The sequence below is a fragment of the Eptesicus fuscus genome, chromosome 8, assembly GCF_027574615.1.
Source record: "Eptesicus fuscus isolate TK198812 chromosome 8, DD_ASM_mEF_20220401, whole genome shotgun sequence".
Taxonomy (NCBI): Eukaryota; Metazoa; Chordata; class Mammalia; order Chiroptera; family Vespertilionidae; genus Eptesicus; species Eptesicus fuscus.
In genome coordinates, this window is record NC_072480.1 from 73,681,449 (window position 1) to 73,707,239 (window position 25,791).

The 25,791-nt window shown below is 48.8% G+C and overlaps 1 protein-coding gene across 1 annotated transcript in view; it reads right to left on the reverse strand.

The window, feature by feature from the left end:
* The window catches only part of CARS2 (cysteinyl-tRNA synthetase 2, mitochondrial), a 39,674-nt gene that overhangs the window by 2,715 nt on the left and 11,168 nt on the right, over window positions 1-25,791 (reverse strand). The window contains 14 exon segments of the mRNA XM_028148830.2: window positions 579-679; window positions 967-1,314; window positions 1,316-1,357; window positions 1,873-2,079; window positions 4,660-4,758; window positions 5,501-5,624; window positions 6,275-6,413; window positions 7,788-7,854; window positions 10,819-10,886; window positions 13,381-13,514; window positions 17,060-17,189; window positions 18,596-18,679; window positions 21,557-21,662; window positions 21,786-21,857. Coding sequence (XP_028004631.2) covers window positions 1,279-1,314; window positions 1,316-1,357; window positions 1,873-2,079; window positions 4,660-4,758; window positions 5,501-5,624; window positions 6,275-6,413; window positions 7,788-7,854; window positions 10,819-10,886; window positions 13,381-13,514; window positions 17,060-17,189; window positions 18,596-18,679; window positions 21,557-21,662; window positions 21,786-21,857 — 1,308 coding nt within the window. The 3' untranslated portion in view covers window positions 579-679; window positions 967-1,278.

Below are 25,791 nucleotides of genomic sequence, written 5' to 3' on the forward strand. Positions count from 1 at the left end.
GTACTAAAACAAATAATTTGAAGCATAAGCCTGAAATGTCACCATTTCTTTATATATAAAATAAAATTTAGCAGTCCTTGGAACTATTCCTGTGTATTTGTTACTTAAGTTTTTGCTCTAAGTACAAAATCTCTGCTTAAAAGGGAGATAGGATATACCCAAGTAGCCAGAGACTGATGCTTTTAAATGAAGTTAGTAATTGCTTCCTTGTTCTCTAAACCCGAGCATCCTCACAAGTCCAGCTAAGGACACTCCTACTGGCAGCTTCCCTGAGACCAGGAAAGCAGCACCGAACTGCTGGTGGGCAAGTTAGGCGTCCGGCCAACAGGGGACAGTCTGCTTCCCCAGTACTAGTTCGACCTGTTTGGCTGTCTCTGTAAGGGGCTGCCTGCCACCTGGGTCTGCACTCTACCATGCACTATGCACTAAGTGAGTCACTTTTAGCATGTGAGCTTCTGAACAGGTTTCCTTATCTATAGGAGAGAAATGCCTTTGAGGGTCGTGAATGTCAGTGACAAAGTAAACACGCTGCAGAGCCACACCAAGCTACCTACAACTGTGCCTAGCATGGGGCTTACCTGCTGCCTGAGGCTGCACCCAGCCAGGACCTGAGAGTTGGGGGAATCGGCAAGAGGATCACCGTTTCCTTCTGGTTCACCAAACGGTTATAGCTCCCCACCTGTGCAGAAAGGTGAGGGGACCGAGATCAAGGCCAGTAGGCTGCCGTGTGCTCGCCCCCCTGGCTTTGGCCTCCTCCCTCACACCTCTGTGTCCTGCTCGCACCCCTGCCGTCCACTCCTCCAGAGTGACCATCCCCCAGTTCATCACTGCCCAGCACTCGAGGTACAGGCTGTTTCCTCCTGCTTTGGAGCAGGCAGCATGGCCAAATGCCCCCAAGATCCTCTTGGGATAAGGGCTGTCCTAGAAGCTGCTGCCCTGTTGACCCCACTCACAGGTCCCACCTACCTTCCTATGGCGTCTTCTGGGACCCCCATTTACGACTTACATCCTGGGCTCTGGCTCAGGGACACAGGCTGGTTGCGTTATATATCACAGATGATAATATTGGCTGATTTAACTAAACTGCACTTGAGTCTGTGGCTGTTGGTACTATAAAGAAATCCATTTTTAAGCATAGTTACTAACACATCAATGGAACGATACCAGTTTGACTTATTTTAATGTTGACTAAATAGTCACAATGGAAAACTTTAATGTAAAGCTTCTATAGGGACTTAAGCAAACACAGAGCCGCATTGTGAGCCTGTGGTTCCCGCTTCACGCATCCTCAGCTCCCAGGTTTGTGGTCTTCTGACCTCTGACCCAGCAGTTCCCATGTGGATGTGCTGCTCCTGTCCTGGGGGTGGGGGAGGAAAAAGGTCCCGGCTGAGCAGGCTCACGCAGCTCAAGGAGTAAATGGGTGAGAGAGTCAGGGCTCAGAGTGACAGGAGGCACTGCCTGCTGTGTCCACAGGTCTGGGCCGCACTAAAGGAAGCAGCTGGAGCTTAGAAACGGTCAGCTGCTGCCTTCCGTTGTCAGCTGGGGCAGCACTTGGGGCAGGACAGGATTGGGCAAGAGCACAGGTCTGCTCTGTGTCCACCCCGGTGCTTGAGTACACATGTCCCGGGGCCACAGTCTCCCTCCAGGTTCTGACTCTGACCCTCTCCCAGGTCCCTCCACCTCAGTGTCCCTCCTGGCTCTGACCCCATCCCTTCCTTTTCGTCACAGGATGGGTATCTGTGCTCACAAGCAGCATCAGCACAGGGGATGTCTGAGCTTGGACCCTCCCCCGTTTGTGTGAGCCAGCTGGTTTGCACAGCATCTCAGGGTGGTCGTCCCCATTGTCACTGGGCCTCGGTGGCAGTGGCTCACCTTAATACTGACGCCGTGGGCGGCAAGGTCCTGGCGCAGGGTGTCACATGCCTCCAGCAGGGGCTGCCTCTCTAGGAGCTGCTGCCGCCGGGCTTCCTTGGTAGCCTCTCCCGTGGCCAGGGCGAACTGCCTGACCTTGAGCCGGAATCGGACCAATTCCTCCACCACGCTGTGCAGCGTGGCTGAGCCGCTGTCCCCGGAAACCAACTGCACCAGGCAGAGTAGTATAACCAGTGAGATCCTGCTAGCAGCCCAGACAGCTGTGCCTGGCTGATGGGACCAGTGAGTTCTGTGCTAAGCCCATCCAGCATGCATCCTCCGACCCCCCACCCCCTCACCCCCCCCACGACACTGAGGGAAACTCTTGACCAGCTGCTCTCATCGGTCTGGGAAGAGAGGCTGTGAGGTTCCGGGCTATTGGCACGTCTCTACTTTCCTCTCCTGAATGTCTCTCTCACCCAGGCAGAGTCCCTAATGCCACTCAGAGCACCCACCTCAGGCCTCAGAGTAATCTCAGGGGCCAGGCCTACAGCAGGCTTTCCTGCCTGCAATCCTGGACTCACACTAACAAGCTGGGAGCAGATGCTCCACAGATGCGCCAGCATCTAAAGATGTTTTGTTTATCATCTCTTCACTAGGCAGAGTCTAGAAGGCTAAGCCTATTGACCAGTGAAACCAAATCTATTCACTCTAACCAAGTATTTGAAACAATGTAGACACGTGACTCACACACACAGTTTTCACTGGACAGTTGGAGAGACCAAGTCTCGGTGCACAGCACTTATTGGAGAAATTTCAATAAGTCAAATGGGATTTACACCACTCCAAGTTGCCAGAAGTCCTCCCCCTTCTACACAATCCCTTCCTCCATAATGGAGAAGGGATCGAGTGGCTATTGTGTTCACATGTGTAAACGAAGAAACAGAACCCACAACCTTTTACTTTTGGGTCAAACTTCTTAAACCTCATAGGTCCTCAATTATTGCTCTGCACCAAGCCAGCAATAAGCCATTTCTCTGAGGAGCCTGGTAAAGACAATTCCTGTTATAAAACCATGAGCCCCCCCTTCCCCCCAGAAAAACAGTGCAAAGTGGGCTCCAGTGTCAGCCGTTGAGGTGGGGAGGTGAAGGAGCTATTTCTGACAAGGGCCAGGCACAACTTGGCCAAGTCTGCCTTTTCCTACTCAATAACTGATTCTGGGGCATCTCATGTGAAAATTAATAGAGACCTTGCAAAAACTTGGTCACCACAGACCAGTCACTTTTGTCTGAACTGGCTGATGGTCCCTGGACTGCTCAGGAAAGGACATTAAGTCTACCAAGTAACTGACATCTGTTACTAAAGCAAGCCTGGGAATTATCACAAAGACACTGCAATTTGTGTTAAGGTCAGAAATTCACTGAACCTAAAGTTTGTGAGAGATGTGCCCCAGCTCACAGCAGGTGGGCAGCTAGGAGCCAGATCTCCATGACTCCCACCTCCAGCTGAGCCCCCCACCCCGCCCCCCCGCAAGTGGTGGGCTCCCCCTAGTGCCAGGCAGCTGAGCTAACGGCAGCCCCACCCCTTCAAAGCAGTGAGCAGCTGTCCCATGCCCCAGCCCAACAGCAGCAGCAGAACCTGGCAGAGCTGTAAAGGCACCTGGGAGGAGGGGTGATTCCAGGGCCTGTGATGTCACTCCCATCTGCAGTCCGACCTTTCCCCGTTAACAACCTGTTCACATGCAGTGTTGTCTAAAATGGCTCTTTTAGCCTTTTACTTTTCCCATCCTCAACAGTCCTAAAGCCGTTATGTGAAGCAGAGCAAGGTGGGCCCCGTGGAGAGGTGGAGGGCCGCAGAGCCCTGTGGAGTGTCCATGCAGAGGGCAGCCTGCTGAGGGGCCAGCTTTGGGTGCAAAGGGTGTCCAGGCAAGGATGGGAGTCAGCTCCAGTGAGTGAGGGGGGCATCCCACAGTGGGAGACTTGACTATGTACTGGGAGAAGAATACCTAAGGAAATACGTTTAGGGTACTGGAAAGCAGGCTTCTCACTGTCACTTTTGTATGGAAAGTGAGGAAAGCAGAATGAACCCTTTGCTGGGGACCAGAATTGAAGTGTTGGTGGTACCCCTGAGTTTTAGTCAATGTAGAGCGATACAGAAATGAACTTGGATATCGTGCACACGGTATTCCCACACTCTTCTCCCTCTCTGCCCACCAAGGGCCCGGAGCAGCTGTGGCCCAAGCACGATGAGCACACCTGGCACTTAGGTCCTACCTTCTGACCACCTTTCTCCCAGAGCAACCAGGCCCCTCGGAGACAGGGCCGATGGGAAAGTACCAGGCAAGGCCAACAGCTGAAAGCACCCCAAGTCCTGAATGGACTCTACCACAAAGGGCTCATGGGGAGACTGGGGAGCCCGAAGGGCTGGGGCTGGACAGCTCCTGTTTGAAGGAGACACACTGAGGGGGGCTTGGCTGGCAGCTTACTCTCAGGTGGCTCAGAAAAATGTTCTTACAGGACAGCTGTCTGTACATTTTGAGATTTTTTCTAAACAAACATAATAAAAATAAATAAAAACGAGTGTGTACAGAACTGATGACACACCACTCTAGCTAAAATGCACTGCTGCTTCTCAATTGTTGCAGTTTCAGTTAAGATATTAGCTCTGAGTGTTGACTTTTTAAGGAATGTAATGTATTTTGAGCACATAAATTGGCATTTATAAGTATCCATTAAAGGGGGGAAATGGTTCTTATTGGATTGGCCTGTAAATATCCCACCACTGAGGACTGGAAAGAGAAGGGTGTACCTGTCGTTCTGCCAGAGAAATTCCAACCGTCTCAAAAAACTGCTCAACGTAGGAGATGATGGAGCCGAACACAGCGGGGCTCCTGGGACCGCCGGGCTCCTGTGACAGATCACCCAGAGAAGGCTCTTTAAAGGCAAAGGCGTAACAGGTCACTTCTGCCTGCTGTGCCTCCATGCGGGGAGCTGGCAGGAGGCCCTGGACTAACGGCTGGAGCTGCCACTCCGCAAGCCAGACGACCCGGGGCAGGAACTTATTCCTGCACCCGAGCCCGTCCGCCTAGAATATGGGGATGTTATGGTCTGAACGCTTGTGTCCCCCCAAATTCATACCTGGGAACCTAGCCCCCAGCATGATGGCGGTCTCAGGAGTCAGGGCCTTTGGGAGGTCACGGTCATGAGGGCAGAGCCTCAGGAGTGGGATGACACCAAGGCCCAGAAAAGGGACAGGTTGGGTGGGCACAGAGTGGGTCAAGGTCCCAGCAGAGGGCTTCCTCCCTCATTTCACGTTTTAGCAGTGCACTCGGCTTCCTCCGAGCCAACAGGAGGGCTGCGTGCTCCTGCATTAGCCAACACGCAATGCCGGCTCTCAGTGTGCTAGGACCTCCGTGCCCACATACCCCGCATCTACTGCTTGGGGCCCTGGGAGGCGGTGCCTCTTGCAGGGCCAGCGGGGCAGGCCACATCCGGCTGAAGCAGCTTCAGGAACTTAGGGGAGGTCAGGAGAGGCCTGGAAGCCACCGGCTGTGGAGGATGGTTACCCGAGAGGGTTGGGAAGTGGCACCTGTTCTTTATGAGGAAAAACCAAACAAACAAAAAACCTACTTTGTGGCCACTGGAGTTACCTTGGTGACCACCTTCAGCTGTCTGTTCGCCTGGTGAATGAGATCCAAGACGGCATCCACGGCCCCAGGCGTGTCAAAGTCGTCGGCCAAGGCGGCCTTCACAGCAGCCTTGGTGTGGCTGAGCCTTAGATGAGAAACACACGTGTCACTCACGGCCGACAGCAGGTGGCCTCCCTCGGGCGGAGCAGGCTTGTGTCCCACTCCCACCCCCGGCAGCCCTCTCTTCTTCCCTCCCGTCAGCCCCCCGGCACAGTCTCCATGGTGGTCATCACCCCTTCACTCCCCAGCCCACAAGGACACTCAGGCCCCTGGGCCTCCTCTCATCTGCGTGGTCTCACACCCGCTGCCTGTCCCAAGGCTTTACCTCCACATCTAACTCCCGTCTGGCCCACCCTGCAGCTGGGCAGATCCTGGGACCAGTACTGGCCGTTGTGACAAGCAGCGTCCACATCTGGACCAGAGCGTTGAATTGTGGAGACAAAGCCCCGGAGCCCCCTCTTCCCTCCGGCCTGGCACCCGCCCTCACCCCCGTAGTGACAAGGGCCTCTGTTCAGTTCACACTAGTAAACACCAGCGGGAAAACCCATCCAGGCACGTTATTTACAACCTTCACAGCCACCCACAGGCTGACCACAGACTTGCCCGAGGCCACAGAGCCTGAGGGACCTTCCCACCAGCACTCAAGTAGCCTTTGTCTCCAAAAGCCTCGCTTCCCTCCAGGCAGCCCCGCGCCGGCGCCCGGGGCTCTCTGGGCAGATCTGGGAGAGCACCCACCTCTCCCACAGCACGTCTTCCCTGATGGGGCCGCACACCAGCTGCCCCTTCATGTAGGCCCGAGCATCCTGGGCGAACGCGGCCACGGCCCGGAGGAGGTGCTGAGCTTCCTGCATGGTGCTGTCGCTGTAGTCCACGGCTGAGGAAGGGGAGGGTTAGCTGGGGGTGCCCGTCGAGCGTGCCCACACCTGCAGACCCAGAGTTTCTGAGCCAGGCCGTCCTCAGGCTACTCCAGAAACCCAGCAGTGGAGGGGGCAGCTGCCCCCTATCCCGCGCCTCCCTGAGGCCTGAGCCACGCAGACCAGTCTGTCCTGACCGGGTATCTCATCACCTCAGAAGAAACGTGAAAAACCTCTCCCTATACATTTTGGCTGAGGGGGCTCATTCTCACTGACAGGTGGACAGACAGCTGACTCTGGAAACTGGGAGACATCCACTTGGGTACCTGACGCAGCTCAAAGACCACCTGGTGCCATGAGGGCTTTGGGCTCAGTATTTCAGGAGAGGGAGAGAGGACGTGACGACAGATTTAAGAACTCCCACCTGGGCCAGCCCACCTGAGCCACTGGACACCACGTCCAGGCCCCCACAAAAGGCACAGCCCGAGGGGTAGACGTGTGTCAGCTACTCCCCAAGTGGTGGGGGTCAGTGTCCTGGGTATCGTGCCTCAGTGCCACAGATCTGGGGACAAACAACAGCAGTTTCTTCTCTTGCAGCTCGGGGGGTAAAAACTGAAATCAAGGGGTCAGCCGGGCCATGCGCTTTCCAGAGGTTCCAGGGGAGGGTCCTGCCTTGTCTCTTGCAGTTTCTGGTGGCCCAGACGTTCTTGGATTGTGGCTGCATCACCCCAGTCTCTGCTTCCCTGGTCACATGGTCGTGCCCAGTGCACAGGCTGAGCAGCCCACCTACCCCCAAAGGGCACCTGCTCCTGCAGGGCCATAGACACCGGCGGCATCTGACTGTCACAGGGATCAAGTCAGGCAGGGCAGTGCCGGGCGTCCCCAGACCTGGCCTTCCAGGGAGAAGAGGAGACCTCTGGCCCTGGGCACAGGGTGCTAGACATCCCCCTCCCCCTCCCCTCTCCCCCACCCCTGAGCAGCACACAGCGCAGCACAGCAGGCCTGCCTACCCTGGGTGGGACCCATTTGAGGGCTCCTGGTTCTGCCCCTGTGTGAGGACAGCCAGTCCAATTGCTCTGTTCATGGAACAGAGGGCACTCTGGGGTCCAGACCCCACAGCGGGGGAGAGGAGGGAAGTGGACGGGGAGGACTGACTGGAAACCCACGGCCTCCATAAGCTTCTGGAACCTTCCGGCTAAGTGCCGGTATTATGCAATAGTGTGTCCTCGGGCTTACCTTCTGAACCCAAGCCTTAGGGGATGAACAACCACACTAACCAGCCAGTGCTTATTACTCAGCCGGCATTTTGGCATTCCCCACACTGTCAGAGTAGTCCCTCCCCGCTGCACACAGCACACGCTGTGACCATCCCCCCAAAGGGCCTGTCGGCTCACCTGACCGGTACCTGCTCCGCAGGCAGAAGAGCCGGAAGACGTCGGGGGAAAATGTCTTCAGAAAGTCCTGAGAGAGAGATGAGGGAGAGATGTACAGCGCTTGTCTTTCCCACTTGTATCACTCAGAGGTGAGTACTCACACGTCAAAGCAATCGGGAATGTTTATGAAAAGCTTTGTTTTGCCTCCAAACTCACTCTTAGCACTTTCCCTGCTAACTGTCCACATTCAGTCCCCGCGTCTGTGGGAAAGGCCGAGAGGAGAGGCCCGTCTGCCTGGAGTCCCCTCCACCAGGCGCCTCGGGAGTCTGCTCTGCTGATGGCCTGGGAGCCTTCACCGCGGCACGGTTCTCTCACCCTCGTCGTGAGAGGACAGGGCCACCACCTGAGGCCACGCAGCAGCCTGGGAACCGCAGAGGGACTGCGCTCCGGAAGGGACACGGGGAGGAGGAGGGACGCACAGCTCCTGGCTGTGTGAGGGGGACAGGCTCCCAGGAGCAGGAAGGGGACGGTCCAGGAAGCTTGGCTGTGGTAACATCAGAACAAGCAACATCCACGCGCAGGCTGGACTGAGGGGAGGGGGCCCAGGTCATTCTCTCCGGTGACATGGTTCTCTGAGGCACTGAACTTGAAGCAGGCATGTTTCTCACAGAATAAACCATCCTGCCTCTCATAAAAGTAAATGTGAAATAGTCCTGGCCAGTTTGGCTCAATGGCTGGAGCGTCGGCCTGCAGACCGAAGGGCTCCGGGTTCGATTCTGGTCAAGGGCACATACCTCGGTTGCAGGCTCCTCCCCGGCCCAGGCCCTGGTCAGGGCGCGTGCAGGAGGCAACCAATCGATGTTTCTTTCACATAGATGTTTCTCTCTGTCTTTCCCTCTCTCTTCCACTCTCTCTAAAAATCAATGGAAAAATATCTTGGGTGGGGATTAAAAGAAAAAAAGTAAACATAAAATAAAAGCCCAATTGGTATCATCCTCTCAGTTATTTCCACAATGTCAGCACAAAGAAGTGAAAATTTCCGTATCAGAAAGGATAACATGGGGAAACGTATCAGAAATCATTAAGATAGCACACCGTTTAACAAAACCTCTCTCTCGGGTGGTCGGTGGAAAGTTCTGCATGATTTTAAAGGGATAAGACACAGGGTGAGGGAGGAAGGGGGGAAGAGCCCAACCTCACGACGGGTTCCAGTGTGGCCCCAGGAAAGGCACGAGGGCTCTGCTCCGCCGGGCCAGGCCACCCACAGTGACCGTGCCACCGGATGACCAATGCTGGGCACCGAGGGCAACGGGCTCCGCGAGGAGTGTTTGAATTCTCGGAGAGTGAAAGGAGACGCTCTCAGCCCTTCTGTACACCTGTCCACCCCTTTTTGTCCAGCGGTATCTCTGGCCTCCCCTCGGCCACAGTAACCAGCATGCAACAGCTGAGAGGAAACACCTGGCCAGGACCCCGCACCAAGGCCAGTCAGGTGCTCCGCTGGGGGGTTTGAGGACGCTGCTTAGAAAATAACCCAGGCTGGGAGCATCTGCTCTGGCTACGTGCTGGCTTTGGTGCAGGGACTTACACTAAGGGGACACCTGGGCACACAAGTAGGTTAGACAAGGTCAAGAATAAAAAAATAAAGATTTAGTTCAATAGTTGCATAAACAAAAATTATAATCCTCAAAAAAAAAAACAACCCTAAAACTTGATCCACCATATAATCCAGCAATTCCACTTCTGGGTATAAATCCAAAGGAAACCAAATCAGTATCTCAAAGAGATATTTGCACTCCAGCAGCAATAAACACACTAGGTGCTCAGATCTTGGTTCAAAACTCCATTTCCCAACAAAGGCAGCGAGGCACCTCGGAGAAATGGCCGGTCTGGGAGGATGCAAAAGGTGAACAGGGCCGAAAGCAAGGATGCCGGCAAGACACGACCCCAGGACACAGGAGCCCTCCCTGTCCAAATCGGGGATAATTTCAGCACAAAAAGAATAAAGACTGAGTTGATTTACAAAGTAAATCCTTAAGTCTGTAGTGACACTGAAAAGAAACAGAGAAAGACAGACAAAAAGCCTTTCTTTAAAGCAGAATGCTAACTAGTAAATGTAAAAGAAGCAACAGAATGAGACAAGCCCAACTGCAGGAATCAATGAAAGAGCACAGAGGTGGAGCGCACCCAAGGATGCCAGGGCAGAAGGCTGTGGGGAACAAGACGCTGACATGACATTATCTCGCAGGTTCTAGATAGTCACAAAAAGGAAATAAACATCGCAGCAGCAGAGAGACTGTGGCCATCCCCTAGCCAGGCAGTCAAATGTATCATCACTAGGTCCCAGTCCGACGCGGGGGCCCCAGAGGAAGTCCACAGCACCACGGATGCAGTGTTTCCGCCAAGCAGGTCTGACCTACATGGAATCGGCCTTGAGCCCTCACTTCCACTTACAGGAAACACGGGAGCTAGAAGAACAAGTTAAATGACACCACAAAGCAACAGACAAATTCCACATGTGGGGCATTCAAAAAACAATGGCCTGGTTTCTTCAAAAAGTCAATGCCAGAGGGAAAGTAAAAGTGGAGAGACAGTTGTAGAGTAGAAGCCTAAACAGAACAGTGGACTATTATTCAGCCTTAAAATATAAGCAAATCCTGTCACACTCTACAACACAGCTGAACCTTGAGGACATTATGCTAAGTGAAATCCGCCCAGGTTGCAGGCTCAATCCCCAGTAGAGGACGTACAAGAAGCTGCTGTTTCCTTCTCTCCCTCTCGCTTTCTCCCTAAAAATCAATAAAAAAAATATTTTTTAAAAAAGCCAACAGAAAACAGTGGAGAGCCACACAGGAAGAGGGAACAGGAAATAGAGAAATACCACTTTGCAGACAAAAAAAAAAAGAGTATTTAGACCCGGAAGTAGGAGAAGCCCCTTAGGGCCCTGGGGAAAGGGCGGCCAGGGAAACTAGGAATCAGAGATGTGGGGCCTCATCTACGCATCAGCCTTTAACAAGGTTCAGCAAGCTGGCAGCAACGCAGGAGAGCACATTACCTTAATAGTGATGTAGTTTTTCAGTGATTTGGACATTTTTTCTTCTTTGCCTTTTACATGCAAATGTCCTGAGGAGGGAAAAAAAAACACAAAGTCATTCACTCTGCACTCGGGGGAAGAGAGGGAAGGACTGCTCCGTCCCATCTGTTCAGGGGAAGGAGGTGAAGTGGGCGCTTTTCCAACAGGTGCCTGAGCACAGGGCTCCGACTGCAGCTGCCCGGGGAACAGGAAGGAAACAGTAAGTGCTGCTCTCTCCAATATGCAAACACCCATGTACATGTGGACAGAAGATTTCCCCAAATCACCCACAGTCGACCCTCCAGGAAGATGGAGCCCACAGCTGTGCCGGTTCAAGGGCGTCGGGTACACCCAGCCCACAGCGGGCGATGGACAGGAACCACTGACTCAGAACTGGACAGTTCTGCTGACTCAGAACTCAGACAGGAACAGGTGAACTGGGACACTCAGAAACAGTGCACACGCTACCCCTTTCCTGTAACTTAGAAATGACGCTTTAACCGACTCAACACCTGAAGAAATGACAAACCTCTGGTTTTGCAAACCAGGCACCCACCCGGCAATAAAAGCGGCTTACAGATGTTCAGAATTGCAGAGTGGGGGCTTGCAGGTCTCTGAGAGCAATTAGATTTTTCTGCTGCAACTGAATTTCACAGACTTATCAAGACCTTGGTATTACTTCACCCTCAGTACGTGAAGGGCCAGATTCATTCTCCCGTGTGTCAGGAGACACTGCTGTTTCTTTCTCCAGGACAGGTGTGAGTGTGATGGAGAAGCCTCGAGTGCCTTCGCAGATGGTAAAAGTCACAACAAAACCCCTTTCCCATTCCCACACCTAAAGGTAAACAAGACCTGCTGCTTTATGGCCACCAAACACCTGTCATTAGCTGAGAGCCTGAGAAGTGTTAGTACTGATCCCGAGACCCACAGTTCACTGAAGGGCACCTGCACTTCATAGTGTCCAGAGCAAACCGTAACTCCTCATGAGCATTAGCTGACGCAGTGTCTGGGGAGGGATCAAGCTCTGACTTCCCAGACAGTTAATACAGTGGAAGGAAAACACAGAACCAGGATCATCAGGCTTTTGCCCTTCTACTTAGGGAATCTGCCCAGCAAGGCCCATCGCTGGCAGAAATGAAGTAAGTTTGGCTACTGGTGAGTTTCTATGCAGGGACGTGAAGTGGGATACTAGAGGACAAACAGCTCATCTGCCGTCCACAGCTGTCCGGCCAGCTCCGTTTCTTTTCGGACTACTGTGAGGCAGGCAGAAACGAGCTGGTCACTGCAGAGAATGGAGATGCTGGTTCCCGGGCACCCTGGGGGACACAGCGAGGGTGGGAATGCCGCCCAGGACAGCTCGAGAGTAAAGGAGACGCTGCAGTACGTGCACAGGGGCAGCAGCCTCCTCAGTTTACTGCCATGAAGAAAACACAAGTGGGTATGGGATTTTGAGATACAGTAGATCATCCGTTTTCTATTCTACTGTAATCTTGCCTTTGGCACCAAAGACTCCCATTTAAAAAAAATCCTACAAGAAAACACAAGTGAACCCTTACTCCAGACTTTAAGCAGCCGAGTGCACATTATAAAATTAGCATCTCTATATTATTTCACTGGAATAACCTAGTTTCCTTATTCGGACTTAAAGAAATGGTATTTGTTAATTAATGCACTGTGTTTCAGATGCTGATTCTCTGCATTTCCCAACCCTATCACTACCAAACACCAAATACCTAAGCTGTCCATTCCAAAAAAGCAATGGACCAATTTGACATTGCCCTACAACCTTTGTCAAAATTTGGACATAGGAATCTTCCCAGGCATCAAAGGGAATTCCAAAGCTGCTATGCTCAAGGATGCTGATGTTTCACAATCTGCTCCTGAGAACAGGTGGCTGGTGTTAGCCAACCGTGTTTTTTGAACAGTGAAATGAGAGGCAGTGGTATTAGAGGATGGCAGATCTATATGGCGACAATATTATAGCTCAAAGTTGGCCTATTCCTAATAATGATTACATCATACTATTTAAGATTCCTCAATAGTTTTATTAGAAGGAAACTTATATAGAACAGCACTGTAAAGCCTTTTCCATATTCTTGTCATTCATATTTCAATTCCCAAAAGGCAGATCATTCCCATCCAAGGAAGTTCATGTCCAACTGACTGAAATTCAGAAACAACTTAGGAGCCCTAGCTGGTTTGGCTCAACGGATAGAGCGTCAGCCTGCGGATTGAGGGGTCCCAGGTTCGATTCCGGGCAAGGGCACATGCCTGGGTTGCAGGCTTGATCCCCAGTAGGGGGCGTGCAGGAGGCAGCCAATCAATGATTCTCTCTCATCATTGATGTTTCTATCTCTCTCTCTCCCTCTCCCTTCCTCTCTAAAATCAATAAAATATATATTTTAAAAAAAATAGCTTAGGAGACAGATCCACTTCTTGACCTATTTTAACTGATCTATGTATTTCCAAATGTAACTGTTTCACCAATAAAAGATAAAACTGGTAGAACTGAAATAGAACCATTATTCTGAAGTCATTACTTACCAGAATGGAGGAAGTAGTTTCCCCATTGCTGGCACTGATGGAAGACCTCACACTGTGCAATCTCATTCTCATGATGTGGAAAAGCTAGGTCTATGCCACCCGAGTGGATGTCCAGTTGACTTCCAAAGACCAAACTGCAAGACACACCACAGAGCCGTGAATTAATTCAATCAAACAACATATTTCTCCAACCCTCATTTTATATCTAACCCTTCCAGCCTTTGTGCAAGGAATAAAATAAGTGGATCTCAATTTTAAATCAATATGTGTGAAAGTTTAACTGATGCAAATGGAAACTATAATTTTGTTTTTACTTCATAAAATCCCTCATCCATAGCTTTTCCTCCTACTAAAGACAATTCATAAAAATCCCTAATAGCTTTTCCTCCTAGTGAAAAAATTTAATTCTTTTTGCTCTAGAGGTATGGTTTTTAAAAAAACTTACAAAATTACCTTTTCTTACTTTCAAAAGGTAAAATTTAGTGGTTTTTCAGCTTTAACGAGAGAGAGAGAACTATAAAATCAAGAGAATTTTTAATTTGGCTTTTGAAAATTTAACTACTTAGCGGTTATATTTGACAAACAAGGTTCTAGAATTCAAATCAGTGCACGTCAGCTACTGGCATTTCCGCTCGAAAATGCCAGTATAGCTCTGTGCTATACATCCTGGAAAACCTCATGTCCTACAAACTGCACACCAACGCTGCGCGGCTGATGGGACAGTGCAGCTGGCCAGACCACTCTCACCAGACCCCCCACAGAAACCTGTACCAGTGTGAGCAACCCAGGTTCACTAGCGCTGCTTCGGAAGACACTGAAAATGCAAAAATCGATTAAAAACTCAACAGTCAGCAGAGTGGAAATGCTGGTTTGTGGGGGCTGGGGTGGTGAGGCCACCTCCCCCATCACACAGCGAGGCTGGAATGCAGACCGTCATGAATTTTCCTAAAAATGGTTCAAAATAGACATTTTCAAAGATGCCACACCCTCGCTGGGTCCGTTCCTGCTGAAGGCTGATCTTCTCCCACTGGCTCCTGGGCTCCAGAAGAACCCGCAATGTACCGTCACATTTTAGCTAAGTGGCGCTGGCTGAGTGGGTTGTCTGTTACTGTACATTCTCAGCGATGGATTTTAGAGAATTTCTTACAGTCCTTGAAATTAAAATGCTCTGAAGAAGAGTGTGAGGTGGGAGGGCTCGGACTGGGTAGGAGAGCATAAGGGGCCTCATTTGTAATGAGTGATTCAGTTTAAGATCTGAAGCAAATATGACGATGTTAAGATTTAATAAAGCTAAACTGTGGATCCGAGGTGCTCATTCTATTAGTCTCCATTCTTGTCTGCACATTAGACCTATTTTAAAATAAGAGACAGCTGAAAAGGAATAAAATGTCTATTTCCATCATTTAGATTTCAACAAAATATTTAATGGTAACATTAGATTTGAAATTTATTAAATGCTTTCTACCTGCTTTACAGTAACTAATTGAATCTAAAACGAAATACTCTTTTACAATCCGATGTATACCCCACATTGCTATTAAACCAACAAGTATTTATAAATACATATAACTGGCTCTGCATTAATGTATGACTGTGAGATGGACATAGTTGCTTTTAATGACAAGTTGGGCCCATGCTCCATAGTAACGTGAGAGTCTGATGTCTCAGGAATGCCTGGAGGTGTCTCTAGATGGGCCATGTAGAAGTCATCAAAGGTCAGAGCTGCGGGGGGATGTGGTGGAAAGGGAGACTGCCTGCTGGGTCTTAACTAGAATGAACAAAATGTGATGGACGGGTCTTGGAGGACAAGGCTCTTCCATCTGGTAGGATGGGGTAAACCTTTGTGGGGCTCAAAAGGAAACCAGTGTGGGGTCAGTGCATGGGGCACAGTGCTCTATTACAGGAGACTAGAGGCCCAGTGCATGGATTTGTTCACTGGTAGGGTCCCTCAGCCTGGCCTGCGGGGATCGGGCCGAAACCGGCTCTCTGACATCCCCCGAGAGGTCTGGATTGCAAGAGGGCAGTTCTCAGGTGATGCACCCCAGAATCGAGCTCCCTCCTCTCTGGTTCCAGGTGTGTCACCCAAGAACCACAGCTGCCAAGTCACCGCAGCTCGGCAGCCCCTGCATTGAGCGTCTGCCCCCCGGTGGTCAGTGCGCATCATAGCTACAGGTCAGGCAGTCAAACAGTCGGATGGTCGCTTAGGCTTTTATATATATAAAAGTGATAAGATAGTTATCACTGCTATACCCAGCCAGAAAACAGCATCACATACAACAACCAATTGAGGGTGACTGGGTTGGTTAATCTGAAAATTTTTGGTGTAGCTAGTAGTTTGAAATGCTCACCTTAAGCATACTTTATGTTTCTAATTTTAAAAACTTATAACTCCACTGCAAAAAATTATTATAATAAATATTTGCAATGAACTGAAACACATCAAATATAATAAAATCTGAGTTAATATGATACTTGAAAACCCCTCACCTCCACAAACAGGAAATACATACACAAGGTTATTCACTGCAGGTATTTGTTAGAGCAAAGTATTGGAACACCTAAATGCTCCTCCATAGGGTACTAGCTAAATGAATAAAGGGTAAGCCACACAATACAGCAGCACTTCGGGGCCGAGAGACAAATGACAAAGAGCTCAGCAAAGTGACACAAGGGAATTCCCAGGACAGACTGCTAAGTGAGAAGAGACAGAACAGGACAGCACATGTGGTATGCCACCTTCTCTCTCTCTCTCTCTCTCTCTCTCTCTCACTCTCTCTCTCTCTCTCACACACACACACACACACACACACACACACACACACACGAAAAGGGCCATGTGGCTATGGCCAGAAGCGTGGCGAGTGCCTAAGGAACAGTCTGCAGAGGAGATCAAACAGAAGGTGGAGGAGGCCCCAGCAGAGATGCCAAAACCAGAAGAGAGTTGTTTCCCAGGAACCAAGGGAAAAGCAGGACATCAGGCTGCCTGTCAGTGACCAGGTCACTGGTGACCTCAGGAGACCAGAGTCAGTGGGACGCTGGGATGAAAGCCAGGCAGGAGCAGGTCACATGTAGATGGTGACAAGAGAAGCAAACAAAAAGGAGGGTTGCTGGAGGGGATCAGGGTCACGGGAGGACCTGTGTTTATGGAGATCCCAGGACAGAAGCATCCTGAGAAAGGGCTGATCGAAGACTGAGGAGACAGACACACAGAACCTGGGGATAACGCTCGATGGGATCTGATCCAGCTTTGGGGGTGAGGGTCTGCGGACTGAGAGAGTGGTAGGAGAAAGGTGGTTCGGTCCCCTGTCCCTGAGGGGCTCTGCCCTCACCCAAGCCCTCAGTGGAGGGCTGGTGTTCCCTAAACCCACCTCGGCAGAGAGATGAAGGCAACCTCGAGCTGGCTTGTAGGAGATGGGAAATCAAAATCTGAACCGTAAAGCAGGCTTTCCTACTGAAAAGAACAAGTGCTGATGGAAAGATGAACAGGCCATCTGTTTGTTTTGTTTCCCTTCTTACAGCCAGTCCGCTCTGAGCGCTAAGCTTTCCTGGCAAACTACTTGCTTTGTCTGCATTGGTGCGGAGACCAAACTTGCCCTGTCTGCGCCCTCTACTGGCAAACTCAGGCATTGCTAGAGCTGTCACATCAACACAAACAGGAAGAAATCCAGGAAAACCTTACCTTGAGATGGTAGAACATTCGATATGCCAGCCAGGTCTTCCGTTTCCCCAAGGAGAGGGCCAGAATATCTCCTGGGGTTTGGCTGCCTTCCACAGGGCAAAGTCGCTGGCATGCCGCTTGTCCGAATCACCTGCCAATTATAAGTGTTTGATCAACAGGGTTGAGAACTTAGAATGAACAAACCAACCCAAAGTCACAAAACTAAAGCACTTCCCAAAGAGTCTGTTCCTTCTTATAAGAAACCTCACATTCTTCATTCATATGTTTTTCTCTTCCCCCCACCTGACGGCTGGAAAGACTACTAAATACTTTCACCTAAAATATGCCAGTAGCATGAGGTCTATCAGCATGAGGCCAGTTGCAGTAAGTTCAATAATGAATGAGTTGAGATTTCAAACACTCAGTGATGCTGCTTTCTGAGGAGTGTACTGAACTGAGCACGCTCATTCTTCTCCAGTCTGTCTCCTAAGAAAGCTGTGCTTATCAGTAACTGAGTTTGAGTAACTTTCCCCCCAAAAAATCATGTAGAGTGAAAAGGAGAATTACCAGAATGCCAATCACATTCAAAGAGTAAAGAGAAAGGTTAGGTTATTGTTGAAGTCTGTACAATGAGCCAGTTTTGGGCTCTCTTTACATTCCAAAACTTGGAAGCAACCAAGATCTCTTTCAGCAGGTGAGTGGATAAGTAAACTGTGGTACCTCAGATAATGGGCTATTACTCACTGCTAGAAAGAAATGAGCTATCGAGCCATGAAACGACATGAAGAAGCTTACATGCATGTTTCACATGCAGGGACCATCTCTGAAAGGAGCCGTGAGAACGGGCGAAGGTGCCTTCTCCAGGGAGAGCTGGAGGCCCAGGCAGGAGAGGGGAGGGGTGTCACATGCTATGTGACCATTATATACTCTACAAGTTCTATTTGAAAAACAGAATCAAATTTATTTATGTTTAATATATATTTTTATTGATTTCAGAGAGGAAGGGAGAGGGAGAGATAGAAACATCAATGATGAGAGAGAATTACTGATTGGCTGCCTCCTGCATGACCCCCACTGGGGATGGAGCCCGCAACCCGAGCATGTGCCCTTGACCGAAATCGAACCCAGGAGCGTCCGCAGGCCGACGCTCTATCCACTGAGCCAAACCAGCTAGGACCAGAATCAAATTTAAAACACAGCTGTGATGCCCGGCCAGCGTGGCTCAGTGATTAAGCATTGACCTATGAACAAGGAGGTCATGGTTCGATTCCTGGTCAGGGCACATGCCCGATTTGCGGGCTCAATCCCCAGTGTGGGGCATGCAGGAGGCAGCCGATTGATGATTCTCTCTCATCATTGGTGTTTCTTTCTCTTCCTTTCCCTTCCTCTCTGAAATCAATAAAAATATATTTTAAAAAAATATAATAAAACACAGCTGTGATCAGCTGTCTGGCACCACCTCTGAGAGAGTGGGGGTGTCAACCGAGCACTGGGAAAGAGAAGCTGAGTCTGTGCTTCAGCCCCCGGAACCCGGGACAGGACACGGGGTCCACCCACCTGGCTCTGCAACAGGACCAGGAGCCACACCGACGAGCTTGCCGTACTTGTCGCCTCGCGACTGCAGATCAAAGTAGACATTGCCTGTTTTATAAAGGTAATAATTTCACTCCTCAGTCTTAAATGTCAGATTCTACATGAGCTTAACAGCTAGCAAGTGATTAGAACTTAAACACAGAATATGGCATCTGGCCCTCATTTGGCCCCCTTTACTATATTTTAAAATCAAAATTAACACCACCAGCACTGTTTTTTAAAAACATGCATGTGGACACATCATGAATGTCGGGATGTAAACGTGAAAACAGAGGAGTAAGTTCTGTGTCAAATGCTGACGCAATTCTTTTTAACAAGAAAAAGGAAAAGGAGTGTTACCATTGGCCTTTGTTCAGCTCTGGGCTTCATGTTACACACCAATCAGCAAAGAAACCCTTTCCTAACCAGATACCCTTCACAGCTGTCTTTTTACTTAGGTTACAAACATCGCTGCACTCGAGCCTCCCCGTAGCTGTCCTTCCACGGAAGTGCATCTGGGGTCCACGGTTTTAGACTGAGGGTGCAAGGTGACCTTCGCCACGAGGCCACTGCAGAGCCAGGGCCAGCCCTTGCACGTCCAGCAGCGCAGGGGAGGTGGTATCGGAGCTGGAGCTCCTGCAGGGAGTCAGTCCTGACTTGAGCACGCGGGGGCCGCCGGGAAACAGAGACCCCAGGCGACTCAGAGTCCCTGATCTTCACCCAGAGCTTGTTCCTGAGCTCTCACTACGAGCTGGGATAAACTGGTGAAAATGGGAGAGGTACTGTGGGGTAAGTTAGAATGTAAACAGCACTTGAAAATGCTTTAAAACAGAAAGAAACTGTTCCCTTTAATGGAAGAAACATTTTCCTCATACCTCTATTTATGGCATCAATTTGCTGAGCAAATTCTTTCTTCACAAATAGTGCAAAGATCAAATTACAACCAAGCTTTATGAAACTGTCACAAAGTCCAAATTAATGGAGTTTCAGTAAGTAAAATTTATTTTAAATTTATTATGTTTATCATAATTAAAATTTACAATAAAGCACAGTAACAAAACAAACAGCATTTATTCCTGAAGCATGCTTGGATGAGAATCTCTGAGCAGCTCACGAACATTAATCAGTTTAGCTGGCTTATGTGTCTTATTTCACGTTACATGACAGCAGGAAAACAATCCCTGTATTTCTGGAAACAATTCCAGTTCAGTCACCTAAGCCCTTTCAAACAAGTTTTTCTTGGAAACAAAATCTAAACATAGCAAACAAGATAAAGTAAAAGACTGCAAACCTGTATGCAAAGGCTACTGAGGAAGGCAACACCCGTTTCCAGGGACCAGAGGCCCCTGCCATGTAGCTTAGGCCCTCAGGTAGGACCACGAAAGAAAGGTGCTCAGAGCCCAATAATTCCTATGAATCGTGACAATGATCATGCTTTCCACTTTGCTACTGACTTGCAACAAGTATTGCAGTACCTGAACACTCCCAACCCCGGGCTAGGTTCTCCAATGGGTATTCGCTAAAAGCAAAAGGTTTTCCTGGTCCAAGAACTGGCAAAATGTGAATACATGAACAGCAAGCGGAGGCAGCATGTGGTTGGCTACCAAGTGGTACAGTACAGATATCAAAGCTGAGAAGGCGAGTTTCAGCTACGGGTAGTAAAGAAAACTTCTGGGGAGAGAGAGAGGAGGATTTAGACTTGGGAAGAATGACTGGAAAGGAAGAGATATGGCTGAAAACAATGCTGAATCGTAGAAGCAGCAAAACGCCAGGATGCCAGTCTTTCTCTGAAACCACCAACCAAAAAGCAGCAGCTCCTAAACCAACTAAGCTCTACCACAGGAAGAGGTCACACAAACCCAGAAGACAACTGGCCTGGTCAGTCCCTTCAACAAGTCCGTAATGAGGGGAACAAAGTGGGGACTATCTTAAAAAGAGACAGGACACAACCATGTGCATAAGCTACTGAGAAAGGCAACACACGTTCCCAGGGGTCAGGGGCCCCTGTCATGTAGCTTATGTCCTCAGGTAGGACCACGAAAGAACCTGAATTAGATGAGGATGTGGGGAGGTGGGAGACAACAGGGTAAGGGTGACTGTGCAGAGGGCAGGGCATGCTCTTAGGGAACTGTCCAGCATCTCAGCTCTGATAATGACACTGGGGTTATATAGGGTGACGTCTTTTATTCAGAGATGTGTGTTGAAGTGTCCAGGGCCTAAAGTGTCAGGATGTTCACTGGTCCATCAAAAGACAACATGCCCATCCAAGGAGATGACAGTCTGAGGGCCAGTCTTTCCACAAGAGAGTGGACCTTTTGAGGTGCTGCCATTGTCCTCAACTGTTTGTTATGAAAAATGTGAACAAAGTTGAAAGAAGACTCAAAGAACACCTGCACACCTACAACTAGTACAACAATTGTTAGCATCATGTCATATTTGCCTTATCTAGACTAGCTCTCCCAGATGGTCATCTCTTCCTATAACTGTGGAAATATTTTTTAAAAGAATTGATGCGTTCTAGCTGGTTTGGCTCAGTGAGTAGAGTGAATGAAGGGTCCCGGGTTCGATTCTGATCAAGGGCACGTACCTCGGTTGCAGGCTCGGTTGCATACGGAGGCAATTAATTGGTGTGTGTGTGTGTGTGTGTGTGTGTGTGTGTGTGTGTGTGTCTCTCTCTCTGTCTCTCCCCCTCCCTTCCACTCTGTCTAAAAAATCAATGGAAAAAATATCCTCAGGTGAGGATTAACAACAACAACAAAAAGAATTGATGCAGCCATTTATGCAAAGACAATAACCATAAAAAAACCTCACAACATTTTCACTGTCGGAATCATATTGAGAGAAACAATAACATTTGGCACGTTCCAACAACTCATAAGTATGTGTCCAGTTTCTCAAAGTCCCATCAGTATTACCAACAATTAGTGTTTATAAAATAGCCCCCACCTTTTGCTGTTGAATAAGCATGCCCATTAGCAGTTATTCCTTCAATGAAAGAAATGATCTGAGGAATATTTTCAGTTACTCGCAAGTATACTGTGGGTGGGAGAACCTGAAAGAAAGCAAAGGGGAGATAACCGTCTCCATAGTTCAAAAGCAAGTCAGCCAAAACCGGCTCTCATTGTTCAAGCTTCTTATCTTCATGGCAAAAAGAATAAGCAACACCCTACTTTACCTTCAAGGCTGCCATATCTTGTTTAAAATCTTCTTCATAAAGGTTGGCAAGAGAAGCAGGTGATATCTTCATCTGCAAAAAGATTAGGTGAGCCTATTAGGCAATCCGGAGTATTCACAACAGAGCCCCACAGGGCAGCACCGGCTCCCACAGCCGGGAGGGCTGAGCCCCGTGGCCCCGTGGTGGCTTGGCCTCAGTGTGACATGCCTGCTCACAAAAAGGGCATTTAATTTTAGGTATTGAACTTATTCTAGTAGCTTGGCTAATCAAAAAGGTTTGTTGACCCTGTATTTGGGTTAGAGAGAAAAAAGAATAAACAATGTGATGATTTTCGTTATATAATTTTCAAAACAAAAACTAAGTCTGTTTTTTAAAAAATATTTTTATTTTTATTGATCTTTAGAGAGAGAGGGAGGAAGGCCGAGAGAAAGAGAAACATCCATCAGCTGCCTCCCGCATGCCCGCTACGGGGAGCCCCGCAACCCAGGCATGTGCCCTGACTGGGAATTGAATCAGCGACCTGTTGGTGCGCGGGACAACGCCCAACCAACGGAGCCACACCAGCCAGGGTGCCTCGGCTTTTCTAGAACAAAAACAAGCCAGAGCTACCTACTGTACGTAATAACCAGAAACTTGAGTTCCTATCTTATACCTTACCCCTCAGGAGGCAAAAGTAAACAGGTTAAAAATATACCGCAGAGGAAATATCTAAGAAATATTGGAAAGCAACAGTATCTGAAAACAGGGATTGTGACGGGTGTTAAATCCCATAGGGCTATAGCTGGGCTCCTGGGGACGGGCAATCCCCCCCACAAATGGACATGGAATTCTGAATGTAGGGCCTATGGGGGCAGGTACCTGCAGCCCCAGACCTAGAGGGGGCTGGCACACAAAACTAAGTTTACAAAAGTATTCCTTACTTTTCAGCAGAAAAACACTCCCAGGACGGAAGCACGACACACTGTGAAGTTATGAAACTAGACGCAGCTCCATAACTGTTGAGCCTGTGACGTGACCCGTGAGCCACTGGAATTCACCCAGCATCTGTGGCATCTGCTCCAGGCTGGGTCCTCCTCTCCCTTGCTCCTCCCCACCCCTGAGAAATAGAGCTCCCATCTTATGGGGGAGAGATTTCAGCTCTGGAATATTAAGAAACTTTCTCGCCAAAACCGGTTTGGCTCAGTGGATAGAGCGTTGGCCTGCGGACTCAAGGGTCCCGGGTTCGATTCCGGTCAAGGGCATGTACCTTGGTTGCGGGCACATCCCCAGTAGGGGGTGTGCAGGAGGCAGCTGATCGATGTTTCTCTCTCATCGATATTTCTAACTCTTTATCCCTCTCTCTTCCTCTCTGTAAAAAAATCAATAAAATATATTAAAAAAAAAAAAAGAAACTTTCTCAAGTGAAACAACACCCTGAACCCACTTTCTTACCAGGCCAAGACCCTAAAATAGCAATCACCCTAGAAACTGCAACCAATGAACATTTACTGAAGAAAGGAATCTGGTGGACAAAGTGTTGCTGCCTGAGTGTCTTTTTGGCTGTGTTGTCTTGAGCAAGACAATAAACCTCTGTGCCTTCGGCTATCTGTGCAACATGAAGAAAATCCCAGCTAATAGTCTTTGGATTGCTATGAGGATTCAATGAGAAAGTCACCACTGTGAATGGAAAAAACCACATCAATATCACTATTAAAGAGACAAAACACCTAGCAACCAGACACAGCTAGTGATCAGTACATATCACTCCTTTTCCTACGGTGCAGCTTTGTGGCAAAGCTGACCTCCTAAAAAAAAAAAAGTTAACTTACTTATATCCAGAGGACAAAAGGCCAAACAAACAAAAAAGCTAAAACTTCAGTGTTAGCTTTCACTTTAGAAGCTCTTAATACTATCCAATTTTGGACCTACTGGTCAGCAAATTGCTTGTATTTATTCATCTGTAATTTTTTAAATATATATTTTTAAATTGATTTTGGGAAACAGGAATGGAGAGGGAGAGAAAGAAACAATGACGTGAGAAGGCAACATCAATTGACTGCCTCCTGCACGCCCCCTACCAGGGATTGAGCCCCCAACCCAGGCATATGTACCCTGACCGGGAATTGAACCAGCAACCTTTTCGTGTACACGAAGTCACACAACCAAGTGGACACACCAGCCAGGGTATTCATCTGTAATTTCTGTTTTCTGCACAGGAAACTCACTCCCAGGGAGCACAGGACCAGCCTCCCTCCCAGACGGCCAACACCGTCACCAGTTGTCTTAGGATCATGGCCCTGGTCACACATGTATTTGCATCCTCTTCTTGAAATGTAGCTCCTTCCACACTTGGCCTGCACCTGGCTTCTTTCTCTAACAACAAAGTTCCAGCAGAGCACGATGAGCCACTACCTTCCTTTCTGAGGCCGTCTGCGTCCCATCCTAGACATTTCATGAACTATTCACCAGTCCTCTCCAATTCATTTCTCTTCTTTTTAAAAACTGAGACACACATGACAGACAACACACGCCATTTCCCACAGGGGCAAATACATTTCTAAGCTTTAGACCTAGATGTAAAGCCACTGGTCAGATGTTTGCTAGCTCCTGCCAACTGCCTTCCGAGGAAGGTGTACCAACTGGAACCTGACCTGCAATGCACGCAGGTGCCTACTCCCCACACCCTGCGCTGCACAGTGCTAGCAGACGCCCAGACTGGCACCATGACAGCTAAAGGAAATGTTTCCTCACTGAAATTTTAATTTATACTTCTCTTATTTTGAGTGAGCTTGAACATCTCACATGTTTACAAACGATTTGTATTAAATGATTGATAATTATCCATACCCATCCATGTTTTTATTGAGTTGTAGGTCTTACTGATTTGTAGAAAGTACTTCTATATAAAAGAAATTAACATTTTATCTCTGACATGAATTTCAATTTTTTTTTCCAGTTTTTAAACTTTATGGTAGGCCTGGCTGAATAGCTCATTTGGTTACAGCATCGTCCTGATACATCAAGGTTGTGGGTTTGATCCCCACATATAAGGGTCAACCAATGAATGCATAAATAAGTGGAACAACAAATTGATGTCTCTGTCTCTCTTCTCTCTTCCTTTTCTTCTCCCTCTCTTAATCCAATCAACCAATCAAATAAATAAGTAAATATTATGGCCCATGTAGAAAATTTTATTTTAATATTTAGCAATCTTTATATTTCTCAATCTTTTCCTACAAATAGCTTCTGGCTTTGAAAACAAACTCAGAAAAGCCTTCTTCAACATATGAGGCTATAAAAAGTGCCCCAAGGTTCTGTCAGTAATTTGTGGTTTCATTTCTTTTATATTAAATCTCTGATCTGTCTTGAATTTGGTTGTGAGACATATATCCAACCTTGGTTTATTTTTTCCCCCAGGTGGTTACCCAACTGTCAACACTTTTTACTGAATAATGCATCTGTTCCCCATTGATCCCCTCACTATATCAGAGACCACTAATTTCGTTCTGTCATTTCCATCCCAAATGCAGCCAGGGAGGGCAACTTCAATCTCAAACCCTGCCTCCTTCTGTGTGGAGGGTGATAATGTGCCACAGCTGGCAGGATGCTGCAGGGTCGGCTGTCGCAGACACCGAGCAGCCTCTCCTGCTTCCAACCACCATCTCCCCTCCCAGATCTGCCCTTCGCTCACCCCCCTGGCCATTTTGGTATGTCACAGCCTCCAGGGACTAAGAGGCTGGGCCAAAGTGGACACATGACCCCAGGGACACCTAACACAGGCGGGGGATTTGGACATGGGGCAGAGGCACAACTGAATGTTGAGGAAAGGATTAATCCAAACTGTCATAGCGAATCAGGGATGGGGTGATGAACCCTAAATGCTAGCACTGCCCAATCTTCACTTCTGGCCCTGCAATGTTTTCTTTCCAACACTAACCACTTCTCCAATTCTCTGACTCTAGTAGGGTACCCTCCAACTTCTGGAGTTAGCACAGACCCCACAAGTTGGGGGATCAGTCGCAGAAGA